Genomic DNA, 11,163 nt, shown 5'->3' on the forward strand with positions numbered 1-11,163 from the left:
TATATATATATATATATATTGTTGAACGTTCAGTTAAGAATTAATGCACTTATCCAGAACCCTTCCCTTTTGTTCTACTGAATACTATTTATGTCCTCTCTTTTCACTAAGGGAGTGGGAAGCCTGAGCTATGTCTCCTACAAATCATGCATTTGAAGTGCTTTATCTTACCTAATCTCAAAGGACTCACATAATTTGTATTGCAGGTGGTACTTTATACTCTTCACCAAAGAACTTGCGCGTTTTTTCCTTAAATGAATTGAGGTCAGCAACAAGGAATTTCCATCCCACAAACAAAATAGGTCGTGGAGGCTTCGGTGTTGTTTATAAGGTAATGGTTTTGTATTCTCGCACTTGATTCTTCAGTAGTTTTATTCATTTTAGCCAATTTTTCTGCTCTACATGCAGGGAATATTGAGGGACAGAAGTTTTGTCGCAATAAAGTCTTTGTCCACTGAATCTAAGCAAGGAACCAATGAGTTTCTGACTGAGATTGATATGGTGTCTAATGTTAGACATCCTAATCTTGTTCGACTGATTGGATGTTGTGTTGAAGATAATAATCGGATGTTGGTGTATGAGTATCTGGAGAATAACAGCCTAGCAAATGCTTTGCTTGGTAAGTAAAATTTTGGCTTGCTATAATTTAAACTTAACTAAAGTGAAATTTTTTGAACTAGCATATCAATGTCAACCCATCTCTATATCATGACAGGCACCAAGAATAATTCCATCTCATTGGACTGGTCCAAAAGGGCTGCTATTTGTCTTGGTACAGCCCATGGTCTTTCGTTCCTTCATGAAGAAGCTGAGCCACATATTGTCCATCGAGATATCAAGGCTAGTAACATTTTACTTGACGAAGACCTAGTCCCAAAAATAGGAGATTTCGGTCTTGCGAAGCTTTTCCCTGATAATGTCACTCACATCAGCACGCGAGTTGCTGGAACCATGTAAGCATTCAGTTAAAAATGTCAGTGATTTACTTTAACTCAAATAAACTATTTTTCTGTGGTCATTGACATTATTTTAGGGGTTACTTATATTAGCTTAAGCCAGGAGTGTAAAGTGGGAAATCCTTTAAACATCAATCTCTGGAAATGTAAAATAAAAATATTTTTTTGTTATTTAATTATTTGATGAGAAATTGTAACTACCTACTCATGCAATATGTACATATATATCACGTAAATTGCATCACGTATGAAGCGGTTATTGGAATTTATGTACCCTTGTTTCTTACACAACAACAAAACGAGGATCTTTATTCCCAGTTTTATGGTTAGCTACATGAACCTTTTACATCACACTAAGATTGTCAAGTGTCTTCCCGGTTAAATTAACTACAAACTTTTCAGATTGTCAAGAGTTGTCTCCTTAGCTAAATTAACTCCCAACTTTTCTAATAGTCCCCATTTGTGTCCAATAGACTTGTCTCTAGTCCTTGTTACTCTAGGAACTGCTATCGCTCTACTTCTTCTAATGACACGCTTATTAGCTTCAATTGCTACCCTAACCATCTCTCATTTTACCCTCAATGTAAGCAAACTATAACTCGTTACAAAGAGACTTATTAATCTTAACATTTTCATTCCTATTACACAAGTTTTGAGATATGTTTCTTGACTGCTAACATTATATTTCATAAAGCATTGTTGGTTATGTAGCTACATATTCATATTTGCTTTGTTTATATACTATATACATACATACATATGTTAGCATACTAAGGGAAGGAGACTTCAACATCCATAAATGTTTCAATTGTAAATGGAGCGTCTAAACATATATGGACAAAATGACTAATTCCTCCTTAATTTGGTGCTCAATAGTGTCATGCATTGAATGATTATCCACGCATTTAAAGGTGTGTTCATTTAAAAACGGTCTTCACTTGATAATCTACTCATTAAATGAGTGGATAAGTCATTAAATGAGTGGATAAGAAGTGGTCACATCACTATCAAGCACCAAATTTTGTGCTTGATACCAAGCATATACCTATATCTAAGTGTGCGCGCGCGTGTCTATATAGATATATAGTATAGTGCACATGCATTGCACATGGATATATTTATTTTATGTTCTACATTTTATTATATAAATATTACTTAATATCGTGCATAATAATAGTTGTACATCTTTCCACTATAATTCACTCACTAAAGAGTTCTAGTTTCTCTATTAATTTGCTATTGTTCATTACTTAATTTTTAACACATTTGAGGAAGGTAAACAGTAGTCTTATAGAAGCGTAAGTTTTCTTTCCTATCCTGACTTCAACTGTACAAGACCTTCACGATCGTTGATCTTTGATCCAATTCCTAAATCTCAACTTCTGGGTAGCTCAATCTGCTCCTTTATCTCTCATCTTTGATCCAATTCCCAAATCTCAACTTCTGGCCCTGGGTAGCTCAATCGGCCCCTCAGTCTTTCTCCCTCCATTGAAATTGAATCCATTGCCATTTACATTTCTTCTCATTAAAAAAACTTAAATATCATTTCATATTGAAATTGAACCAATTGACATGTAAACGCACAATGCTTCTTTCCAATGATTTGCTTTAAATATAATATTTTTGAGCCACTTTTATGAAATTGAATCAATATTATTTAATATTATATAAAATTGAATTAATTGCCTATATATAAATGTGAAATGATGAAGTGGCTCACGAAAAAAATTTAAAGTAAATTGATCATAGAAAGAAGTATTGTGCATTTACATAGTAAAGCATAATACAATCCAAGCAATAGGATAGAAATAAAGACATTAGGCAAATTGTTAGCTACATAAAGAAGTAGAAAGAATTGGAACAGATATATATAATATTTCTTTGAAGTTATACGATGCAAAAAGGAAAGTGATGGGCAAAACATGCATCTCTTTTGAAGTTAAAGGTGAGGAGTGAGGCATGCAAGTAAAATCCTTGGTACCATAAACTGGAATAAGAGAATAGGTAAAACCTTTGGAGTTCATTGTTCCCATAGGTAAGCAGCACACAAAATATACCGACAAGTGTGATGATCAAACAACTTTCCAATTACCTGCACACAAAAAAAAAGAAAAAAAAGAAGCCGGATAAGTAAAGCTATTAATGCTCATCTAAAGACCCATGCTTTCAATATTTCTACATAGATTTTAATATCTTGCCATCTCTTAGGGTTTCATCCCTAATTGGGTTGATTCTTAAAGAGTAAGAATGACCTTCATGCTTTGTGATTGAGAAAGTGTAAAGAAATGATAAGAAAAAAGATGAAGAACTAATGAATATTAATTACTTCACATTAATAGAAATAACGACCAAAGATAACAAAAGGACACTTCAATTGGGCCATTAACTACATAAAGAAGACAAACGTTGTATGTATCATTAACAATGTTTTAAATATCGGTCTATAAACTGATATTATTGGCGATTTATTGATTTTTGGGGTCTTCCGCTATGATAAGTGATTCTAAATTGGTTATCATTTTTGGACGTTTATCGCCGATAATACGGTGATAAAGCGAGTTATCGGTCGATATTTGCCGGCCTCAAAATCGAAATTATTGGCCTTTGGTTTGAGTTTTGATTTTGGGCAATGGACACCTGTTCAATGCACTTTAAACCCGATCCGACCCGAGTTTCTATCATTGATTAGTGATCCTAAACATAATTATTTACATTTGGTATGTCCATATTTTATTAAGTATGGTTAGATTACATTTTAGAATATTATATTATGTATATCACCATCCGGTAATGTCCTTTCAATAAATACTACTTGTCCCCAATATCCGCTACCCGATATGGATTTTGACCGTCCGATAAATCCATGATAACTGATATTTAAAACCATGATCATTAAGGAATTGAAATGCTCCTTTAAACAAATATATGTCACTCATCAATGTTAGCTGAAGCTCATTCGATAAGAAAATTATTAAAACTAAAAAATATAATACACTATAGTTATAATATAGTATATTTTTGTACTATATTTTAGCATACGTCATGTTTTATGTATAATATAATATAGATATAAAGTTTATCTAATATCTAAAGTTTAGTACAATATAGATATATCAAACTATATTACATAATAGTTATACTATAGTTTAAAATATGTCAAAGTATAGTAAATAATAGTTATACTATATTTAAAAAAGTATATCTAACCATATTAAATAATAGCTATGCTATAGTTTAAAAAAATGTCTACACATTTAATTTAATAAGATTGAGGGTTATGAGAAGAATTTGAACACAATTTATGTATGTATTTGAAGGATTTAAAGGGGTATGGTTTATATATGCATGTATGTGTTTTGGAGGGTATTTTGGAAGAAAATGTTTTAACATCCTACATACTTTTATAATAGTATAGTATTATATATGTAGTTACAGTTATTCGCTAGATCTCCATAGTTTATCAATTTACCTTCCTATTTGTTGTCAAAGATGTAGTCTACTTGTCCTCTAACTTCTGTCACATATCTTACAGAATCTGCACTCTTCTTTTTCCTCCATCCTTCCTCCACTTCTTTCTCCTTCAGAAATCCATGAAACATTATTTCTCTTATTTCTTCTAGCAAATCTAAGTATTGACTATTGAGCACTCTATATTCGAAGTCTTAATAAGCATGAATCATTATATTATGCGGACTCAGATGCAAGAAGGGGGAGCCTCGTACCTTTGTCGGGTAGCATCCTATAGTGAAAAAAGTACTCGTGACACTACTTCAGAAACATGGAGAGGCAAGGCTCCTACCGATCCTCCAGAGACCCTTTCTTCCGATTTTCAATTGGATTGCAAATCAAGGGAAGGTTTTAAATATCGGTTATCAGGATTTATCGGTAAAAATCCTTATCGGATAGCGGAAATCGGGGATATATCGAGGATAAGTAGTATTTATCGGGGTGATGTACGGTGTATATATATATAATATAATAACCAAAAAAATATAATTTAAGCATACTTAATGAAATATAAACATTCTAAAATATAAATAATCATGTTTAGAATCACTAACCAATTGTAGAAAGCGAGTCGGGTCGGGTTTAACAACTTACTAAATAACTGCCCATTTTACCTAAAAATTCAACTCAAATTTGGCCCGATAAAGCTGATATTTAGAGCCTCCATTATCGGCCGATAAGTACCATTGTTTTAAATATCCTCGACATGGCCCAATATATCCCCCGATATATCCTTTTACAGGGCTTGCCGCAACCGATATGGTCTTTAAATATCTTTTACCGCTTTTTGGCTATTTTGAGTGATAAATCCCTGATATGACCGATATATTAGCCGATATGTGGAATTGTGGACTAATATATCTTTTTTATATAGCTTGTTGCAAAATAATATATCGTGTTTGGAATTTTTGGGCGAGATATCAAGATTTTCCCATTATATCAAATGACATTTTGCCCTAAAAAAAACAGATCGAATGTTGCAACGTTGCTTTGCACTTTTGTTTGTTTTAGAAGGTTGATTAGTGATCCTAAACATATACTATTCATATTTTGTATGCCTAAATTTTATTACATATGTTGAGATTATATTTTAATGCATTATACTATGTATGCAAACATTCATTATGGCATTCCGATATTTATCACATATCCCCGATATTTCCCCGATATCCGCAATCCGATATGAATTTTGGCCATCCGATATTTCTCCGATATTCGATATTTAAAACCTTGATAAGTACCTTTATCGCCGATAACTCGTCGATAATCCTCAAAAAACTATAACCGATTAAAAATCCTACTTATCCTAGCGGAAAGCTCCCAAATTCGATAACTCGACGATAATATCGGATTATCGGCCGATATTTAAAACCATCACTAGAAAAAAAAGACTTAACCAAACAGATAAATTCTTAGATGGAAGAAAAAGATTGTACAAGAAGTCATACATCCGTATCGTCAAAGGAACCCAAGGGTTCGGGATAAGTGAATCCTAGGTTTGTATTCCATTCTTTCCGGTGTGATTGTTTATTATTCTGGTGCGCCAGATTAGAATCAAGTGTTTGTAAAGCTAGGCTATGGAACGTGAAAAAGAGTTTCTCTTCCAATTCCTCTGACATCAAAGGGCAGTCTTTGAGGACCCGAAACTGGCTATGGATTGCTAGCTTCACTGATCCACTGAATCGCTTTTTTGATCAACCCTGAAACTGGTCATCACGAAAACTGGGCTGACTGCAAAATGACCCCCGGCTCAAAAGCTTTCTCTTATACAGGATCCAAATACCAATTGGAAACTACGGAGAATGAGGAAAAAGATTTGACGGAACCAAGTGAAGAAAATGGACGCTTTCATAGTCTCGCACCATGGCTTCTGAGCATCTTCATTCACATTGTTCAACCAAGCTACTTTTAGTCGGGCACTCCTGGCCGGTCGGGAAGCCAAAAAGAGATCCAATATTGTTCTTCTCCGAAGAAGTGAGGCTTCAGAGAGAGGGGTTTTGGGAGGGGTGGCTCTGGTTGGCGGAGCATGGGTTTTGGGTTTAGGGGAGACGGCTGAGGACGGTGACTCAGGGGGGTGGTCGGCTTCGGACAAGTATTCATCAGGAACTATTAAAGCTCGATTATCTGTTCCTATAAAAGCAGGTCATTCCCAAGTCTCTAAACTATAAAACCGTCAATCCACTGTCAATCATTCGGTTTCGGGACTTCATGACTTATAAGGCGGTTAGTTAAAGAGCAGTTCTTTCCCGATGAGGAGATTCATTGCCTCAGTAAAGGAATAAGTAGATTTTCGCTATCCCACGATCTCTCAATTCCTCATCTCATAATTTCTTGTAGTTAATCGCACAAGCTCAATTAGCTAGAGGACAGAACATTTTTGGATAAATGATCTTTTGCAAAAGTGGTAATCGGTTCTTCTTTCGAAGCGGCCTTGCCTTTTCCTTCTGTGGGAAAGGTACTGATCTTTGTGTCCATCAATTCGGTCCCTTTCATTCGTGGTCTCGGCGCACCCCCTAAACAATGTGCCATCGCTGATCTCGTTTGCACTCACAAACCTCTTGTCTTGTACCTCCTGGAATCGAAGCTCTTGTCGTTCCCCACCCCTTCCCAACTCTCCATATCTGGTGGAGAGTTTGAATTTGTCAAGAAGGCTTTTTTCTTCTTTTCTTTGGGATGCTATTATACTATGGTTGAGAGAGAAATTGATAAGAGTAACATTTAAAAAAGAGGAATCCAACTCTGAAGAAGCAATAATACTCTCAATCCTCTCCTCCAGTTCTCCTCCCTTTTGTTCTATATGATGAAGAGCGTAAAACAAGATTGGTGTTGCCCTGCTCATAGGTTTTGATTCTCTGCTAAGATGCATACTAGGTCTAGGTCCAGATTTGGTCCAGATAATTCAGAATGAGGAGTCTCTCCTAGGATGTAGACCGGATAAAATTTGGAGTCTTGTCCAGATTTGAGAGAAAGGGAAGGAGCGAGGTAAGTGTAACTAAGTGTTGAATTTACTTGACTGCAAATTGGGTGCAAAGTGCAAAAATAATGATTTTGGAAACACTTTAAAAAGTACCCGAGATTGGAGGTGCACAAGTGAAATTTATTTTTGATAATTTGAATGGCTGGAGTCTGCTATTTGCTTATTGTCTTGAGTGCGCAAGATACCTTATAAGATTACTTTGTGGGATTAGTAACTGTAAGAAGTCTACGTTGAGTCCTTTTGGCTGACGAAGTTGTATAAAAGTTATCTGCAAGATTGCATTGGATGTATTGTATCATACATGACTGTGCTTGTAAACTAAATTTTTGTTGATGTTGTTTGTCATCTCTCTCAATTCCTTAGCTAGAATTGCAGATGTATTTTTTCGGTTTTGAGCTTCTGGAAGTCTATCTGATCTCTGCATTGCTTCTGTTTGCTTGTTTTCTCTGATGTTTATAGGGGTTACTTGGCACCCGAGTATGCTTTATTAGGGCAATTAACAAAAAAAGCAGATATTTACAGCTTTGGAGTTCTGATACTTGAAGTCATTAGTGGGAGGAGCAGCAGCAAGTCGGTTTGGGGGCATGATATGAAGGATCTTTTGGAATGGGTAACTTTGTTTCTGTCACTTATCAAGTTCAGCATACAGTTCGATCTGATGGAATTATTGGGTTTTCCAATAGTTCTATGTGATGAGACATGTTGAGTATGGTTTTAGTAAATCTCTTATGCATGGAACCAAAAGTTAGTTTCTGTATTATTTTACTCAATATATAGTGAGGATGTCACTTCTGTTCTGGTCGGAGATTTGCGTTTCACATCGGTGCTATATGTCAGTTATCAGGATGCTGAGAAATTTGTATTTTTGGTATTTTAGGTCTGGAAAATGCGGGTTGAAGATAAGCTGTTGGATATTGTGGACCCAAAGCTAGAGGGATATCCAGAAGAGGAGGTCTTGAGATTCGTTAAGGTTGCACTTTGTTGTACCCAAGCAGCATCACACCAGAGACCCTCGATGAAACAGGTGGTAGATATGCTGCTATCTAATGAGTTGTGTCTTGATGTCAAAAATCTAACTCAACCAGGCGTAGTAAAAAAATCTGTAGGAACTAGCGGCAACTTAGGTAGCACAGTCACACAATCTGATAATAGCTATGCAGTCATCACTTCAGCAAAAGATGTGTGCAGCACACCAGTGACCATGACTCAGGGGAGCAGTGTTACATAATAGGAGTAGACAGCAGAAGATATATGGGAATATACTGGCTTAGTTTAGGGAAATGTACATTTTCTTTAACTAACAATCCTAAACACGTAACAGGGGAAGTTGTCACCGTCGTCTTTTACAAGTTGTGTATATTTTTATAATATAATTTTTTTTGTGTGCGTGTTTGTACTTATATGGAACGGCAGCAGTGGATGCTCCAGCAAGCGTGTTTGATATATGTATGTGACTTACGAGAGATGCAAGAGAGTGAGGTTTTCGTTCAAAATGTCCTGGGAAACTTATATATGCGTATATCTACATGTTGACGCAGGTCATAATATCTGTTTGCTGTTGTTGTGGATGATGACGATTGCGGTTTTGGGGGGAGAAGATGAGAACAAGTGAGCAGCAGCAGCAGTAGAAGAAATAAGAGTGTGTTGTTAAGGTGCTTATTCTGTTGTTTGGCCCAGGCGGTCTGCCCGGACATAAAATCCATGACAAGAATGTTGGTGGTTGAAGCCCAAACTTGGATAGCTGTTGGGCCTGCGGCCTTTTGTCATGCAACAATCGATCCTGACCTTACATCTGTCAAAATGAAGGGCGGATGAAAGTGGTATTTTGGTTATGCACACGCCATGGCTTCTTTGCACGTGCAATGCACGTAGTTAAATATCATGATTAATTATTTTTGGTTTATTAGCTTTACTAAAATTTGTTCTTAGGTTTCACTTTAATTGTCTTTGCTCGCTTATGTTTCTAAACTTTAGCATTATAATTATTTTTTTTAATGTTCGTTTAAGTGAGCTACATCATATTTAAATTTTCATGTTAATAATTCAATTGATAGAAAATAAATGTAAACCGAAGCCAATTTAAATAATCATGTTATTTGGACCGACATGACACCAAGCATGACCTGAGAATGTATAATTTGCAAAAGTGAAAAACACTTGAAAGAATAGCATTACAAAAAGAAAAAGAATAATTAAATCTAATAAGACAAGATAATTGGTTAAGAATGGGTTAAAACAACACAAAATAGAACATGTAGTTTGTTCCTAATCTTTGATAGACTTTAAAAAATCATAAATTAAAGATTAATGCTAACTCTAGTATAATTTTATATGGTAAAAACATCCACATAAGCATATAAAAATACTAAAAAAGTTCATGAAAATCTCTTCTAAAGATTCTTAATTTACTCAAAAATAAACTATTCTATAAAATATTCGGAAAACAATGTTTTTCATTCATTCTATTTTATTTTTTATTGAGTCGACTTCGATGCTTCTCCACCTTCTTTTTTGATGAAATTAGATTGTATTTAGATGCTGAAAAGTGATAGTAAACCTTAAATTATAAGTTAAATTTATATATTAATGAAAAAAATATCAAACAACTAATCTTTTCTTTGCTAACTTTTAAAATTTTAGTCTTTTTTGTGTATTTAAATTTTTTAGGGTGTGTTTTGCAAATTTTTAAATTTTGAGTGTTTTATAAAAATTTTAAATTTTAAGTTGGGTGCTTATAATTTTTATGTTTTATATGTTGGTGGTAAGTTTTTGAATGTCAGGATATTTCTTGCAACTCTAAAATTTTAATGGTGTTTTTCACAATTATTAAAACTTTTGATTGTTTTTTGTAAAAATTAATTTTTTAGCGGTCTGCTGATAGTTTTTTAGATTTGATATGTATTGGTTACAAGTTTTGTATTTTCAGGTTTTTTTGTGATTTTCACCTTTTGAATGAGCTTTTACAATTTTTATAACTTTAAGGTTAATTTTTACAATTAAAAATTTTCAGGTGTTTGATAGTAATATCTTGAATTCATCTTTGTTGTTCGTAAATTTTGAAATTTTAGAATTTCGGGGCACTTTTTTTATCATCTAAACTTTTAAGGGTGTTTTTACAATTGTAAAAATGTTGAGGGTGTCAGCCTTAGGCCCGTTGGTGCGTGCAAGTCGTAGGACCCACCGAGTGTTATACATTATTTGGCTCAATGAACTGCCAAAACCGACTAGCCGATGTTACACTTGAGTCTTGGGCTTACCTATTTAAGCCACACAATTTCACTGTAAAACACCCGATGTGGGACTAAAGTTGGCGTCTCACAGAAGGTGTTATTTGTAAATTTTAAATTCTTCAAAGGCTGGTGTTAATTTTCAGATAATATGTTTATTATTTTAAGTTATGAAAATGCCAAGATGTTTTGTGAAATTTTAAAGTGTTGAGGATATTTTGTGCAATTTTTGAAACTTTCTAGGTTATTTTGTAATACTTCATATATTGCATGTTAGCTCTTTACCTTAACAAGTTAATACAGTGCAGATGTTTTAAGTATTTTGTTAACCTTATTTTTCTTAAATTGTCTTGGATTAGGATATGATATAATTATGATTAGAATAGATTAAAATTTAAATAAAATATTCAAAATAATGAATGGTAATATTGACCATAGAAAGTTTTTTCTAAACTCGTACTATTAAAGGGAAAAATATGATATTGTTGATGTACTA

At 34.2% G+C, this 11,163-nt stretch overlaps 1 protein-coding gene across 1 annotated transcript in view; it reads left to right on the forward strand.

Moving 5' to 3' along the window:
* Window positions 1-9,343, forward strand: part of LOC109850046 (putative serine/threonine-protein kinase) — a 29,066-nt gene extending 19,723 nt beyond the window's left edge. Inside the window, exons 2-7 of the mRNA XM_020419949.1 lie at window positions 207-331; window positions 409-619; window positions 716-953; window positions 7,900-8,050; window positions 8,318-8,464; window positions 8,979-9,343. Of these exons, the coding sequence (XP_020275538.1) occupies window positions 207-331; window positions 409-619; window positions 716-953; window positions 7,900-8,050; window positions 8,318-8,464; window positions 8,979-9,011 (905 nt within the window). The 3' untranslated portion in view covers window positions 9,012-9,343. The remainder of the gene's footprint in view (window positions 1-206; window positions 332-408; window positions 620-715; window positions 954-7,899; window positions 8,051-8,317; window positions 8,465-8,978) is intronic.

Source organism: Asparagus officinalis, chromosome 7, assembly GCF_001876935.1.
Source record: "Asparagus officinalis chromosome 7, Aspof.V1, whole genome shotgun sequence".
NCBI lineage: Eukaryota > Viridiplantae > Streptophyta > Magnoliopsida > Asparagales > Asparagaceae > Asparagus > Asparagus officinalis.